At 48.3% G+C, this 14,692-nt stretch overlaps 1 protein-coding gene across 1 annotated transcript; it reads left to right on the top strand.

Annotated features, from left to right (window-relative positions):
• Positions 1-4,810: 4,810 nt before the first annotated feature.
• On the top strand, positions 4,811-13,095 carry LOC136827183 (uncharacterized). Its single transcript, XM_067084952.1, has 3 exons — positions 4,811-5,208; positions 10,643-10,842; positions 11,030-13,095. The coding sequence occupies exons 1-3, from the start codon at positions 4,811-4,813 to the stop codon at positions 13,093-13,095; spliced, it is 2,664 nt and encodes an 887-aa protein (XP_066941053.1).
• The last annotated feature ends 1,597 nt before the right edge of the window (positions 13,096-14,692 follow it).

Genomic DNA, 14,692 nt, shown 5'->3' with positions numbered 1-14,692 from the left:
CGTTTATTCGGGAATTAATCAAATCTTCAAATAAATATATATCCTAAAAGAACTTTAGAGAAGACAATATCAAGAAAATTATCAAAATTTGTAGAACAGAGGTGATCCACTGGTCTCACCTCTAATGCTCAAAAGAATTTCAGCAAATCTCTCTCTCTCTCTCTCTCTCTCTGTTTCATCGACATCTTCCATTCCATGAGGAATAATCGTGGGAATGAGAATGAGGGAAGTGTTACATACAATACCTGATAAGCAGAATTAACTTGCAATATAATAATTTCGTATAATTCTAGATAGTGAGCCCTGACGCTGTCTCTTCCAAACACGTGTGTGTTCGTGTTCGTCGATCGAATCGAGGACAAAACAGGATCGTTTTCTTTCTACAGGAACGCGATTTCAACCATACAATATTTCCGTCTGTTTCTCCCTAAGCATTGTTGTCTTAACGTATGTACAATCACCACTACTTGCATTGCCATGCAAGCATTCTAATCATGTACTCATAATGTTCCAACGAATCTTCTGTATCAAACTGTGTGTATGTTTCTGTTTGTGAAGACGCCAAAGGTCTCTCCATTTCACATTTATTATGCTATTGCATTGTATCCATTAATGTGTCTTGAATCTCATGCAATTGGCCATATGTAGAATTTCCTGACCCTTCCACTGATGTATGTTTCATCACCGTATGTTAATCATGTCTTGATATCGCCATCTGTTTGTCTGCCGACAAACACAGATGTCTGAACCTTTTATGTCCGTTTTACCTGTCTGTGTGATACATCACGCGTCAATAACATCTTCAAGATTCTACATTTATCTCAGTAAGGAACAACCAATAAACCAGTTAACACCCAGCCAGTATGTCGCTCATAACCCAGTCCTTACAAGTGAAGTACCCCACGACCACCTAACCTGATGCATCACCTCTTCTATATTCCAGAGACGAGGAAGCCTTGCACGTCAATGAAATCAGTTATTTAATACATTCCAGCTCCACCGTCTGTTATCACAACTAGATGTTGCTACCACATGAAGGTATATTGGTTTTTCAGAGTGCAGACACGTGTTGAATACGAGTTCTAAATCAATCATCTGGTTCGAACTACACAGTCAAAACATGGCACCAGCAAATCTCGGATTTAACCACAAATTCTTGAATGTCAAGGCAGGATAACGATCTGGATGTCACTATGAACTGTTCTTGTGTGAAAAACGTTTAGTATAAATGAAGTACCAAGGTGAGATGTGTAACTGTCCTGTCATCTATTTTTGATGATGGATTGTTAACATTTTTTTTGACTAATGTTGGTGAGTTTATGGACTTTAGTGATACAAAATCACAACCCACAGTATGCAGTGCTGATATATATGCAAAATGGCAATACTTTAACGATGTTAGAAAAACTCGAGATTACAATACAAATATAAGAAATAGACAAATTTGCATTGCCAATCTGTTAACAGCGAAGATCATTATAAACCTAAAAAAGAACATCATCTATGATCTGAGTCATTTGAAAGTTTCTTATACAAATTTCGTAAGCATGCAGCTATAAGTGCATGCGGCAACTTCTTAGATGAAATTATTATGGAAAAGCTAGCCACTTACAGAGATGCACTAGTCCGGGCAAGACTATTTAGGGATGCAACTCTCACCCTGGAGAGAGTGTGAGGTTCAAGAAAGGTCAGAAGTGAGACTGATTCTTTATTGTTGTTGTTGTTGAAGATTAAAGAATCAGTCTCACTCACGACAGGTACTTATAATGCGGAAAGCGGACGGAAAGGTAGCGGGCGACCTGCGGGCCCCCGCCCGTACAGAATTGTGTTTGTTAAAAGACATAAAATGACATATACAGAGCATTACAGAACATGTACAAGGCAGATATATATATCAGCGAATAGGCCGTAGAATGACACATATAATGAGATACATAAAGAATCTGAAACAATAACAAGGGACAAATACGACATGACTAATGTACAAGTGCAGTGCAAAACACAAAGAATGGAGAGGCGGTTTGATACCCTTACAATACTCTCCCCACCAAGACAATAATTATGCGAGAAATTATTGGATGACACATCAATCGCGGAGGCGCTGCGGCGACTGGAGTGGGCCCCTACTTCTTGAGAACTGCGGGCGGGGTGTGGGTGCGACATCTGGTTCTGGCATGGGCTGTTTCCTGAGCCGTCCTGGACCTCTTTTCGGCGTGGGGGCAGGTGTTCCTGTGGAGTGTTGCTGAGGTGGAACTCTGGGTCGGCTGCCTGTCTCCTCACTGATTTTGTTGTCCAACAGGAACGCTGGTTTTAGCCTGTCGACCGTTACCCAGTCCTCATGCCTGTGGATGTCCAGCAGGAATGCTTCAGGTGCCTGCCTGATGACTCTGTGGGGCCCCATGTAGGGCCTCGACAAGTGTTGACGAAGATGTAGGCCGACAAGGCAGTGTCCATCTGCTGGTCCTGTCGGTGAAAGATGACAGGAGCGAACTTCCGTGAAAGTTCCTCAAGAGTCTGGCAGGTCAAAGAAAGAGCAGGTGGGTTGTTTCTGCTGGTCCTGACTAATTGAGCTTGAAGAAAACGGGAAGTCCAAAGAAAACAAGCTCAGCGGAGACTTAATTAATGGCGCCGAAACACTATCCTTCCGTGAAAGTTCCCTCAACTAATTGAGCTTGAAGAAAACGGGAAGTTGGGAGGGTGAAACACTATCCTGGCGCCCCCAGCTGACAGCAAGAAGAATTCTCCGGGCATGACCAGTGTTTCCCCGTAGACTTTTTCGGCCGGGGAGGCATCGCTATCTGCTTTAGGTGCGGTGCGAAGACCCAAGAGGACCCAGGGGAGCTGTGCACTCCAGTTCTCGTTGGTGCAGCGTGCCAAGAGAGCTGCCTTAAGAGAGCAGTGGGCTCTCTTGATCATGCCGTTCGCTGTGGGGCTGTGCGCCGTTGTGCTGTGCAGCTTTGTGCCCATCAGACGTGCCAGGGAGACCCAGAGTTCTGAGAGGAAGGCAGGGTCCCTGTCCATGGCAATGCTGTCGGGCTTCTGCGCATGACATTGTGGATGCCTCCTTCATGGGGGTTGCTTCGGGCCAATGGGTGAGCTGTCTATAACCGTCAGGAGGTATCTTGCTCCTCCAAACTGCAGAAGGGGCCCGACGACGTCGACGTGGATATGGCCGAAGCGCCGACGTGGTTGGGGAAATTTGCCAATCCCTGATTCTGTGTGGTGAGATTTTTTGCTCGTCTGGCATGCTATGTTCCTCGCCCAATGACGTACGTCCTTGTTGATACTGTGCCAGACGAACTTGTTGGTTATAAGGCGCACTGTTGCGTCCTGAAGGATGGGAGAGACCGTGTATCACATCGAACGCCTGCTTTCTCCTTGAAGCTGGCACAAGGGGGCGAGGGCAGCCTGTGCTGGTGTCACAAAGGAGTGTTGTTCTGGAGTTTCCTAAGGGCACGTCTTCCCACTTCAGTGCCATCAGTGATGTTCTGTAGGCTGCTGTCTCAAGGTCCGCTCTTGCTCCTTTGCCAGGTCTTCGTAGTCGATGCTGAGCTGGAGGGAGTTTATTTCTACTCTTGACAGGGCGTCGGCTACTGGATTTTTTCTCCCAGGGACGTATTTGATGGTGCGGCTGAATTCTGAGATGGCGGTTAGGTGCCGCTGCTGTCTTGCTGACCATGTGTCTCCCTGCTTTGCGAAGGCGTGCACCAGGGGTTTGTGGTCCGTCAGGATGGTGAATTCGGTGCCCTCCAGCAGGTACTTAAACTGCCTTATGGCCTGGTAGATAGCCAGCAGTTCCTGTCGAAGGCTCTGTAGCGGGTTTCGGCTGGTGAGAATTTGCGGCTGAAGAAGGCCAAGGGCTGAGGGGCGCCGTTCACCACCTGCTCCAGTACTGCACTGCAGGCGATGTTGCTGGCGTCCGTTGTTAACCTGAGGGCAGCTGCAGGGTTGTGGTGTGTCAAAGTCGTGGTACTGGCGGGGGCTGCCTTCATTTCGCTGAATGCCTTCAGCTGTGGAGCTTCCCAGGTCAGTGCCTTTGGCTTTCCCTTCAGGACTGATGTTAGTGGGTAAATGATTTGGGCGACATTGGGGATGAACCGTCTGTAGTAATTTATCCCCATAAGCTCCTGCAGGGCCTTGATGTTTTGGGGTTCTGGGAACTTCTCTATGGCCTTCACCTTAGATGCCGTCGGACATGCTCCTGCAGGTAAGATCTCGTGCCCAAGGAAATCTATTTTTTCCTTCCCAAAGATGAACTTGTCGAACCTCACCACTAGGCTGCTCTCCTGTGGATGTTTTAAGACTGCCCAGACATGTCGAAGGTGCTCCTCAGGCAACCTGGAGAAGATCAGGATGTCATCGACATAGTAGATGCAGTGCAGAAGGGCAGGTCCCCCAAAATGGTGTCCATCAGTCGCTGGAATGTGGCACCTGTATTTCTGAGACCGAAGATTAAATAGAAGAATGCAGTGAAGAAGAACTACCAACACACGCAAGCAGGCAGGTCAAGAGGCTCTTCGAAATAGTGTGTTTTTTATGAGCAGAGTGAGTTCTGCTTTGCCTGGAATCATTACACATTACTATGAATACCTGAAGATTATTGTGAAGTGGATTGGTAAAGGGTGTACTGTGTCATTGTTGCATAAACTGTGAGTGAAAACTTCCAGTTTTTGGGTGTCCAGAATTTTGCTCAGCCATTGTACTTGCGCATGCGCAGTTGAAACAATAAGTATCATTACTATAGGTTACAGGTGAGGTGTCCTATCTTTCGTTATTTGTCATGGCTAGACAGCTGTCTGAGTTACGTAAGATGCCGAGACATCAATTGAATAAGGTAAACAAAGAGGATTTAATTGACAGCATCTTAACTGCGAGAGAAAATGATCAGGGATTGTCAGGCATTGTGGAGAAGCTCGATGACGTCATGAAGGAACTGGATTCTTTAAAGACCCTTGTGGTTTCCCCTGAAAGTGTTATAAACAAGAAAATAGCAGCTCTCGAGTCTAAAGTGGAAAAACAACAGGATATCATCGTCAAACAGCAGCTGTTCCTAGAGGCCTTGGACCGTAAGGAAAGAGAGTGTAATCTAATAATTTTGGGGATTCCAGATTATGAGGAAGAGTTTGATGGAGCAACATCTGATAATGTTAAGCTTCAAAAAATCTGCACTCGGATTGGGGTAGGAAATGTAACCGCTACGTGTCGCAGGTTAGGACAAAGTTGTAAAGTCACCAATTCGGCGCCAGGATAGTGTTTCGGCGGCGCCATTAATTAAGTCTCCGCTGAGCTTGTTTTCTTTGGTGACTTCCGTTTTCTTCAAGCTCAATTAGTCACGCCTAAAACGTGCCAGGTCACGCATTTTAATCATTTTTACTTTATGGTATTTATACGAATGTCACACATTGTGTATCACATGTTTCTTCATTCACAGGCATCAAGACTGTATCTATATTGTAGCTCTGTATAGTTTTTGTATTGTAATTTGCACTCGTTCACTGCATATTATTGTTTATTGTTTCGACCTCAGGTCACAGTCAATTCCATTGTCTCTCACGGCCCGGCGTCTTGGTTTCTGTGGCCGCCAATATAAGGCCGCCTGGATCTGTAATAAAGCAGCAGTAACCTTTACCTGCTCGTTTCTTTGACACCTTACAGTGGTGACCCCGGAGTATCCCGGAGCCATTAGCGGACTCACGGCGACTCAGTCTTGGCTCCAGGATTTCTCCAAAACGCTCTTAGCGCCCTAAACATGGCGCTGTAACCAGCGTTTGGCGTGCTGACTAGACAGTCGGCGTACCCCACCAGCGTCACTAGCGGAACCACACGGCGCACGAAAGTGCGTACTGATGGCAGTACCCCACTCCAGTAAGGGGTCAAAGGAGCGAGCATGGACGCGGATATCCCCTCCTTCATGCAGTTAACGCGGACCCGCGGACTGTGAGGTTTTACCTACCTCCCATCACAGCCGCGCCCGCCCCGCATCGAGGCCCTCCGAAACTCAACACCAGCGCCCGAAAACACACGGCGGCCGGGCAACACAATCGCGGGCCGCCCTCACCGTAAAGCTGCCGCCCGTTTAACGCTGGGGAACCCATCGAGGTGGCTGCGCGGGGTGAAATGCCACTTCAGAATCGCGGACCTCACGGACGAAATCCTACAGGCCGACACAGTGCTCAACGCCCTTCCGAGGACGTGTTTACAACAAACTCATCTCGCGGAGTACCCGAAACACACACCTCTCATACAGCACCACAAAAGTTCCTCCTCGAAGCTTGCTCCTGCCCATCGCCGGCGGGCCGCCCGTGCTATCGACCTTGCCAATAATCCCACGCCCCGACCTCAATCCAAGAGGCGGCAGGGCATGGTCGTAGATCTCCTGTCAACACCAGTCTTGGGTGACACAAACAAGCGGCAGGAGATAAGCTTCACAGGAAATCTTCCTTCGCCAACTCCTCCCGGAAGTACGCAATCAGATAGCTCACCCCTACACCATGCCTGTCGAGGACCTCATTAGAGAGGCGGCACAACACCTCACAGACTCCGTCAAGGCTTCACAGCGGCTAAAACCGGCCACACAGCCGGTCAGCTCCGTCCAGCCTGAAGAGGGCGTGAAAGCAGCCCGTCAACGCCATCGCCAACAGGCGTCCACCGAACCACAGCAGGCGGTGGTCCCGGGCTTCTGTCGCTACCACAAGTGGTTCGGAAAGGACGCCCGAAACTGCCTGCCGCCCTGCTCGTTCAACCGTTTAAAAAAGGGGGTACTTGACCAGCAGGTTTGATGGCGCCATGGCAGGCCCGAAGAACCCAGGGCCTCAAAAACAGTAGGTTTTTACGTCCGCGACACCGTCTCCGGCAGGATGATGCTGGTCGACACAGGAGCCTTCAAGTCGGTCTTCCCAGCATCCAGAGAGGACCGCAACCAGACACCAGACCCGGCCGCCTTCCTGACGGCCGCCAACGGAACCCCCATCCTCTCCAAAACGGCACCAGGCTCCTGTCGATCTCCATCCTTGGCCAGAGTTACTCCTGGGACTTCATCGTCGCGGATGTCAAGAACCCCACTCCTGGGGGCCGATTTTCTGGCGCACTTCGGCCTGCTAGTCGGCAGTGATGGCACAGCGCCTCAACCGATACCGACTCCTGCCGGTCTCTCCCGTTAACGGTGGGACCCAGACCCACCATCAGCACCCCCGTCGCCCCCACCAGTATGCACACCTTCTGTCGGAGTTCCCTGAGGTGTTTAAGCCCGAGCATTCGCCAAGTCCCCGGGGCCCCAGCCAAACAACGGCATATACCACCATATAGTGACTAAAGGGCCCCGACACATGCAGTTCATGAGGCTTCCCCTCAGCGCCTTCAGGATCAGTGGCGAAAAAGCGCATTCAGCGCGGAGATGGAACGGATGGGCATCTGCAGGAAAGCCTCCAGTCCATGGGCCTCCCCCTCCACATGGTGCAGAAACCGGACGGCTCCTGGAGACCCCTGCGGCGACTACAGGCGGCTCAACATTGCAACGGAGCCCGACCACTACCCTCTGCCCAATATGCAAGACCTCACGGCCTCCTTTCACGGGGCCAAAATATTCACTAAATTGGACCTTCTTAAATCTTATTTCCAGGTACCTGTTGCGCCAGAGGACATACCAAAGACAGCCATCATCACGCCCTCCGGGTCCTATGTGTTCGCCTTCTCCACCTTCGGGCTGAGGCACGGGGCCACCTTCCAGCGGCTCATGGACAGCATCCTGGGGACCTAAAATTCTGCGTCTGCTACGTCGACGACATTCTCATATTTTCCAGGTCTCTGGCGAACACCAGAGGCACATCAAAGCAGTCCTCCAGCGCCTCCAAGAAAACAACAATGTCAGTCCGTTTTGACAAGTGTACCTTCGGCGTCCAGAAAGCAGAATTCCTGGGTCACGAGGTGTCTCCGACAGGCGTCCGCCCTCTTACATCGAAAGTGGCAGGCCGTTGCAAGTTCCCGACACCCACCTCCATCAAGGCCGTCCAGGAGTTCCTTGGGATGGTAAACTTCTACAGGCGGTTCATCCCGGGATCGCGCACTGCCAGCCCCCTGACGGAAGTCCTAAAGGTCAGAAGTCCCTGTCTTGGGGACCCAGCCAGCAGCAGGCCTTTTCCCTGACTCAAGGCCGCCCTCACCAAGAGCAACCGCCTTGGCACACAGGATCCCAAGGCTCCCCCTCCAGCTGACGACAGACGCCAGTAACGTTGCCTGCGGTGCTGTTCTGGAGCAAATCATCAACGGCGCCCCCAGCCCATCGCCTTCTTCAGCAAAAGTTCAGTCCCGCAGAGTCCCGCTACAGCACCTTCGACAGGGAACTCTGCGCGATGACCATTGGCAGTTCGGCACTTCAAGTTCCTCCTGGAGGACGCCCTTCACAATCTTCACAGACCACCAGCCACTGGTTCACGCCTTCACGAAGCAGGGGACGCATGGTCTTCAGACAGCAGCGCCACCTCTCAGCCATGCGAGTTTACCTGTTCCGTCAGGTACCTCCCGGCAAGAAAAATCCGTAGCAGACGCCCTCTCCAGAAGTCGAGTTGAACGTCAGTGCAGCTTGGTGTAGGATTACCAGGACTTTTGCTCAGAGAACAGGCCGCTGACCCAGAAACCCCAGCATACCGCACCGCCATCACATCCCTCAAGTGGCGGGACGTGACCCCTCGCCCGAGGCCCCAGCCTGCTCTGTGACATCAGCACAGGCCAGCCCCGCCCTTTGGTTCCAACCTCACGCCGCCGCCAGGTATTCGACATCATTCACGGCCTCTCACCCCTCCGGCAGGACCTTGGCCAAACTGCTTTCAAAAAAGTTCGTCTGGCACGGGGTGCAAAAGGACGCCACAGCCTCGGCAAAACAGTGCCTGCAGTGCCAGACCAGTAAAGTGGGTCGTCACGGAGTCGGGGTAGGCGAGTTCCCACAGCCAGGACGCCGCTTGGCCACATCCCACATCGACGTCGTCGGGCCCTTCCCCATCAGGCGGATCAAATACCTCCTCACGGTGGTAGACCGTTCGGCAGCAGGTGGCCTAGCCACGCCCATGCAAGAAGCCACCGCCAGCGGCGTGCGCCGAGGCCCTGCTCTCCAGTTGGGTTAGCCGCATGGCGCCCGGACCACATCACAACCGACAGGGCCTTTCCTCTCCGAGCTGTGGTCTGCCCTGGCTCAACTGCTGGGAACCACGCACCACACCACCACAGCGTACAACCCAGCGACCAACGGCCTGGTTGAACTGGGTTCCACAGGTCCTTAAAGTCATCCCTCATGGCCCGCTGCACTGCCGAGGACTGGAAACATCAGCTGCCGTGGGTCCTCCTCAGGTTGAGGACCGCCCCAGAGCCAGCGGCACCCCATCCGCAGCTGAACAAACCAAACTGGGAACCCCTCGTGGTGCCGGGAGAGCTCGTGACGGATGATCGCCACTCCCCATCTCTGCAGAGGCTCCAGCGACGTGGCGGCAAGTTAGCCCCTTGCAGGCGCTCATACATCGACAGAGCAACCACCTTCGTGCCGCCACAGCTGTCATCCGCCACCCACGTCTTCGTCAGAGTCGGCGCCCGTCCGTCCACCACTAACTAAGCCCACAGGGGACCCTTCTGCGTGCTGGAGCGGAACAGCAAAGCGTTCGGCTGGCACTCCCAGGCAAACGACTGGGTTTCCATAGACCGGCTAAAGCCCGCCTTCCTGTCGGAGAGTCCCGGCAGCGACACAGCACCCCTTCGGGAAACGCACTCCAGCACGCCCTCACCCCGCAGGCGCTCTGTGCCGCTGCAGGAAGGACCGCTAAACAGCAGCCTCACAGGCGGGAGGCCCTTGAGTTATCTTCAAGGAGCCGCGGCACCCTTCTTCAGCGTCCCACCAGGTACAGGGGATTAATCAGGCGCGTCCCTCGTCTTGGGGGGAGTATCTGTAAAGTCTTTTCCATGGGCGCCAGGATAGTGTTTCGGCGGCGCCATTAATTAAGTCTCCGCTGAGCTTGTTTTCTTTGGTGACTTCCCGTTTTCTTCAAGCTCAATTAGTCACGCATTAAATAAAAACGTGCCAGGTCACGCATTTTAATCATTTTTACTTTATGGTATTTATACGAATGTCACACATTGTTTATCACATGTTTCTTCATTCACAGGCATCAAGACTGTATCTATATTGTAGCTCTGTATATTTTGTATTGTAATTTGCACTCGTTCACTGCATATTATTGTTTATTGTTTCGACCTCAGGTCACAGTCAATTCCATTGTCTCTCACGGCCCGGCGTCAGTCGGCAATATAGCCGCCTGGATCTGTAATAAAGCAGCAGTAACCTTTACCTGCTCGTTTCTTTGACACCTTACAAAGTAACCCACAGAGGCGCCGTCCCTTACTAGTGACCTTGAGTGACAAAAACTTGCGGCCGAATATCTTGGATTGTGCCAAGAACCTCAAAACTGCTGGTGACCCCTACAAGAAGATTTTTATCAAGAAGGATGTTCATCCGGCTGTTAGGAAGGAATGGGAGAGGCTGCGTCGTGTCGAGAAGATAGAAAAGGAGCGTCCTGAAAACGCTGGATGTACTGTGCGCTTAGATACTCGCGAGAGGAAAGTTTATAGAGACAATGTAGTTATTGATAGTTGGCATCTTCAGGGTTTTAAATTATCCACAGCGAACAGGGGATTTTAAAGTTGTATCGTGGAATATCAACGGCATATTTACTAAACTGGAGAAGAATTGTGTCATGCAGTTATTGTATAATTATGATGTGATATGTCTAACTGAGGTGAAAACAAGTTTATCTGAATCATTACCTGGATATGTGATGTATCGTAGTAATTTAATAGGTTCTGGTAATCGAGGCGGAACGGTAGTTTTTGTAAGGAATAGTTTATCCCATTTGGTACTTAATGCTGATGTAAGTATTGGAGATCAGGTATGGATTCAGTTTGGAAGCGCTGAGGGTATTCTGTTTGGGTTTTGTTATATTCCGCCAAGTGATTCTCCGTATTATTCTCATTCTTCTTTGCTTCAATCCAGGAAAAATATATTCAAACCACGTGAGTGGGTATGTATTAATGGGTGATATGAATTGCAGATTTGGGAAGACATTAAGGTATTTACTTAATGATTGTGAAGATAATACGCTTTCCTATCCTGTTATTAGTGACGATATTGGTCATGCTAATGATAATGCAGATATACTCACTGCTATTTGTAAAGATAATGGTCTGTTAGTGTTAAATAATCTAAGAACACTGAGTAAGCATTTTACCAGCAACAAAACTTACAGGAAAGGTGGAGTTTGGATTTCTGAAATAGATACATGTGTAGTGTCACGGAATATACTTGAAAATATGAGAAATTTTTATGTTTGTCATCGAGATGATCTTCCATTGGACCATGCGCCAATAGCATTAACAGTAGCTGGTGTTGATATAAATGTCGATAATATTTTGTTAAGAGCAGCGTCACTTGGAAGCCATTCAATTGAGTTGAGCGGGACTGCTGGTCGCACGTTTATCAAGAAACCTGTTAGGTTTTGTAACATAGATAAGAAGAAATTTATTCGTGATATTACTCCAACTGATATAATAGATTGTAGTGATATAAATATCTTTGCTGAGAGTGTTTCCTCTTCGTTGTATGATTGCGCAAGGGGGAGTTTGTCCCTTGAAACAGCTGGGGGCGTTTTGGATGATTTGGGCCGATGGGAGCGGCTGCTGAGCGACAAGGATGACTCAAGAGTTTGGAGGGCGATTGACTGGAAGGGTAATTTTGAATATGGCTGCGATGATGTTTGTCGTCCGACTGATGAGGAGTTTAAGCATCACTTGGAGAGTATTTATAATCCTCGAAATGTTCTTGATTTATATGAAATTGGTAACACAGATGTTACTATACCTGTTTTAGATGGTTGCATAACTCCTCACGAAGTAGGAGTTCAGATCAAGAATTTGAATCCTAATAAAGCATGTGGACCGGATGGTCTACCTCCAGGTATGCTTTCATTGTTACCAGCTGAGTGGGTATTATGTCTAGTGTCCCTCTTTAATAGAGTATTTGTTTCTGGCCTGTACCCATTGTCCTGGGTTACAGCTAAAATGTTTGTGATTTTTAAGAAGGGAAATAGAGCCGACCCTAATAATTATCGGGGCATAAGTGTCATCAACGCCATTGCCAAGTTGTATGATATGGTTTTATATAACAGATTATACCAATGGTTTAAGCCATATAGGGAGCAAGCAGGTGCACAGAAGAAACGTGGTTGCATGGAGCATATAGTTGCACTACGGTTGATTATAGACATAGCTAAAAGAAAGAGAGTCAAATTATACGTCACTTTCATAGATTTTTCTAAAGCATATGACCTAGTGCCTAGATATAAGTTGTTTTGTGTTTTGAAACGGTTGGGTTGTGGGGCAGTAATGCTTGCATCTTTGATTGCAATGTACAGTGTTACCAAAAGTATTGTTGGCTCAGCAGTAATATCATCTACCGTAGGTGTAAGGCAAGGACTGGCCACTTCATGCTTTCTCTTTATTATCTATGTGAATGACCTGATAAGAAATGTTAAGGAAGAGTGTCACCCAGATGGATTTCTCGGATGGTTACATATTTTGATGTTAATGGATGATACTGTTTTGATAGCAACATCAAGAGAGACTATGATTAAGAAATTGAAAATTGTACATAAAAATTGTGATGAATACGGTATGAAGATTAATGTAGGAAAGACGAAATTCTTTGTAATAAATGGTAATGTTGATGATAAACGATCAATATGTATTGAAGGCATGGTTATCGATCATTGTAACAATTACCTCTATCTCGGGTCACAATTTTCATCTGATGGATCGGTGAGCACAGCTGTGAAGGAACATGCGAAGGCCAAGTTATGTCATGTGCTGAAATTTGTGTCATTTGTTAGGAAACACAATGATGTGCCCTTTGTTGTTAAGCGTCGTTTATTTGATGCTGCTCTCATGTCCACGATCTTATATGGATGCGAGTCATGGCTGGGAGCTGATCTTAAACCAGTGGTTAAATTGTATAATTGGGCAATGAAAGAATTGCTGGGTGTGAGAAAACCACACCCAATATAGTATGTTATGCTGAATTGGGCTATCCATCTTTACCTGATCTTGTTAAACATAGACAACATAAGTTCTTCAACAAAATGTGGAAAGAAAGAAATACACTTCATGATGATCCTTTCATTCATGTGGTAAAAACGGTTGTAGCTCTTAATAACCCTACTGGTAAGCTGGTACAAGATATGATCCGTACTGAAGTAGAAGACGAGCCCTTGTTAGTTAATAAAGTTCATGAATTAATTGATAATTCTGATGCCTCTAGATGTAGAATATATAAAGATTTGAACCCTACGTTTGAAGTGCACAGTATCTATAGGGGGAGGCATGTCATCAATGATCTGCATAGGATGTCTTTCACGCGCTTCCGTCTGTCTGCTCACAGCTTGGCAATTGAAACAGGTCGCTGGAACAGGAGGGGGCGTGGCCGTCTTCCTGTAGAAGAACGTCTGTGCGAATGCGGCCTAGTTCAGACTGAGAGACACGTCATAGAACAATGTCCAAAAACTCACCAGTTAAGGAACCTTTATGGAATGCAGTCTATAAATGAGTTGTTTTCCAGATGTGATAATGCTGTAATGTGTAGAATAATTTATGAAGTCTTGAATTTATATGGTTGAAACTATTGTTGTGTTGTGCTTAAATGTAATATAGTACTGGAGTTGGACTACAGCAATTTATGTTTGTCAGTTTTCCTTTGTTTTGTTTTTTTCATGATGTTAAGACATTATTTGTTTTATGTATTGTATCATCTAATTATCTTATTATTGTATCCTGTACGCTGTGGTCAATAAACTTATAAAAAAATAAAAAAAATAAAAAATATAGGTCCCGAGGGGCGTTATTATGGCAGTCTTTGGGACGTCATTGGGGTGTACAGGGACTTAGAAATATGATTAGAGCAGATCCATTTTGGAGAAGATCTTTGCCCCGTGGAGTGTGCTCGTCAGGTCCTGCACGTTTGGGAGGGGGTAGTGGTCTGGTGTCATCACTACGTTTAGGCGGCGGTAATCTCCACCAGCCTCCACGAGCCATCCACCTTCTTTACCATGTGGAAGGGTGATGCCCACAGGCTTGATGCTTTTTTGCAGAAGCCCATCCGTTCCATCTCCGCGAAGGCCTGTTTGGCTTCTTGTAGCTTTTGTGGGGACAGGCACCAGAATTTCGCATAAGTTGGTAGGCCTGTCGTGGTGATGTGATGGAATATGCAGTGCTTTGCTGAAGCCCCCAGTGACTGTCTTAGCTCTGGTTTAAACACGTCCTGAAACTCCTGTAGGAGGGACGTGTAGCTGCTGGAGGCTGTGGAGCAGATGGCGGATATCCCCGGTCGTTTGGCAAGCTGGCGGGAGTGGCAGGTTCCTGTGTCCAGTAGTTGTTTCCTTCTGACGTCGATGAGAAGTCCATGGTGTCCTAGGAAATCTGCGCCCGGCAGCGGAGACTCAACATCCGCGATGACGAAGGGCCAGTGGTATCTGCGGCCCAGGATGGAGATGATCCGTGTCGTTGTGCCGTATGTGCGGATGGGTGCCCTGTTTGCTGCGATGAGGGCATTTGTTGTGTCAGGTTTCTTCTTAAGATCTTCATTCATCAGCGGGAAGATGGATTGCAT

The sequence above is a fragment of the Macrobrachium rosenbergii genome, chromosome 41, assembly GCF_040412425.1.
Source record: "Macrobrachium rosenbergii isolate ZJJX-2024 chromosome 41, ASM4041242v1, whole genome shotgun sequence".
NCBI lineage: Eukaryota > Metazoa > Arthropoda > Malacostraca > Decapoda > Palaemonidae > Macrobrachium > Macrobrachium rosenbergii.
This window is presented reverse-complemented; position numbering and strand designations above follow the sequence as displayed.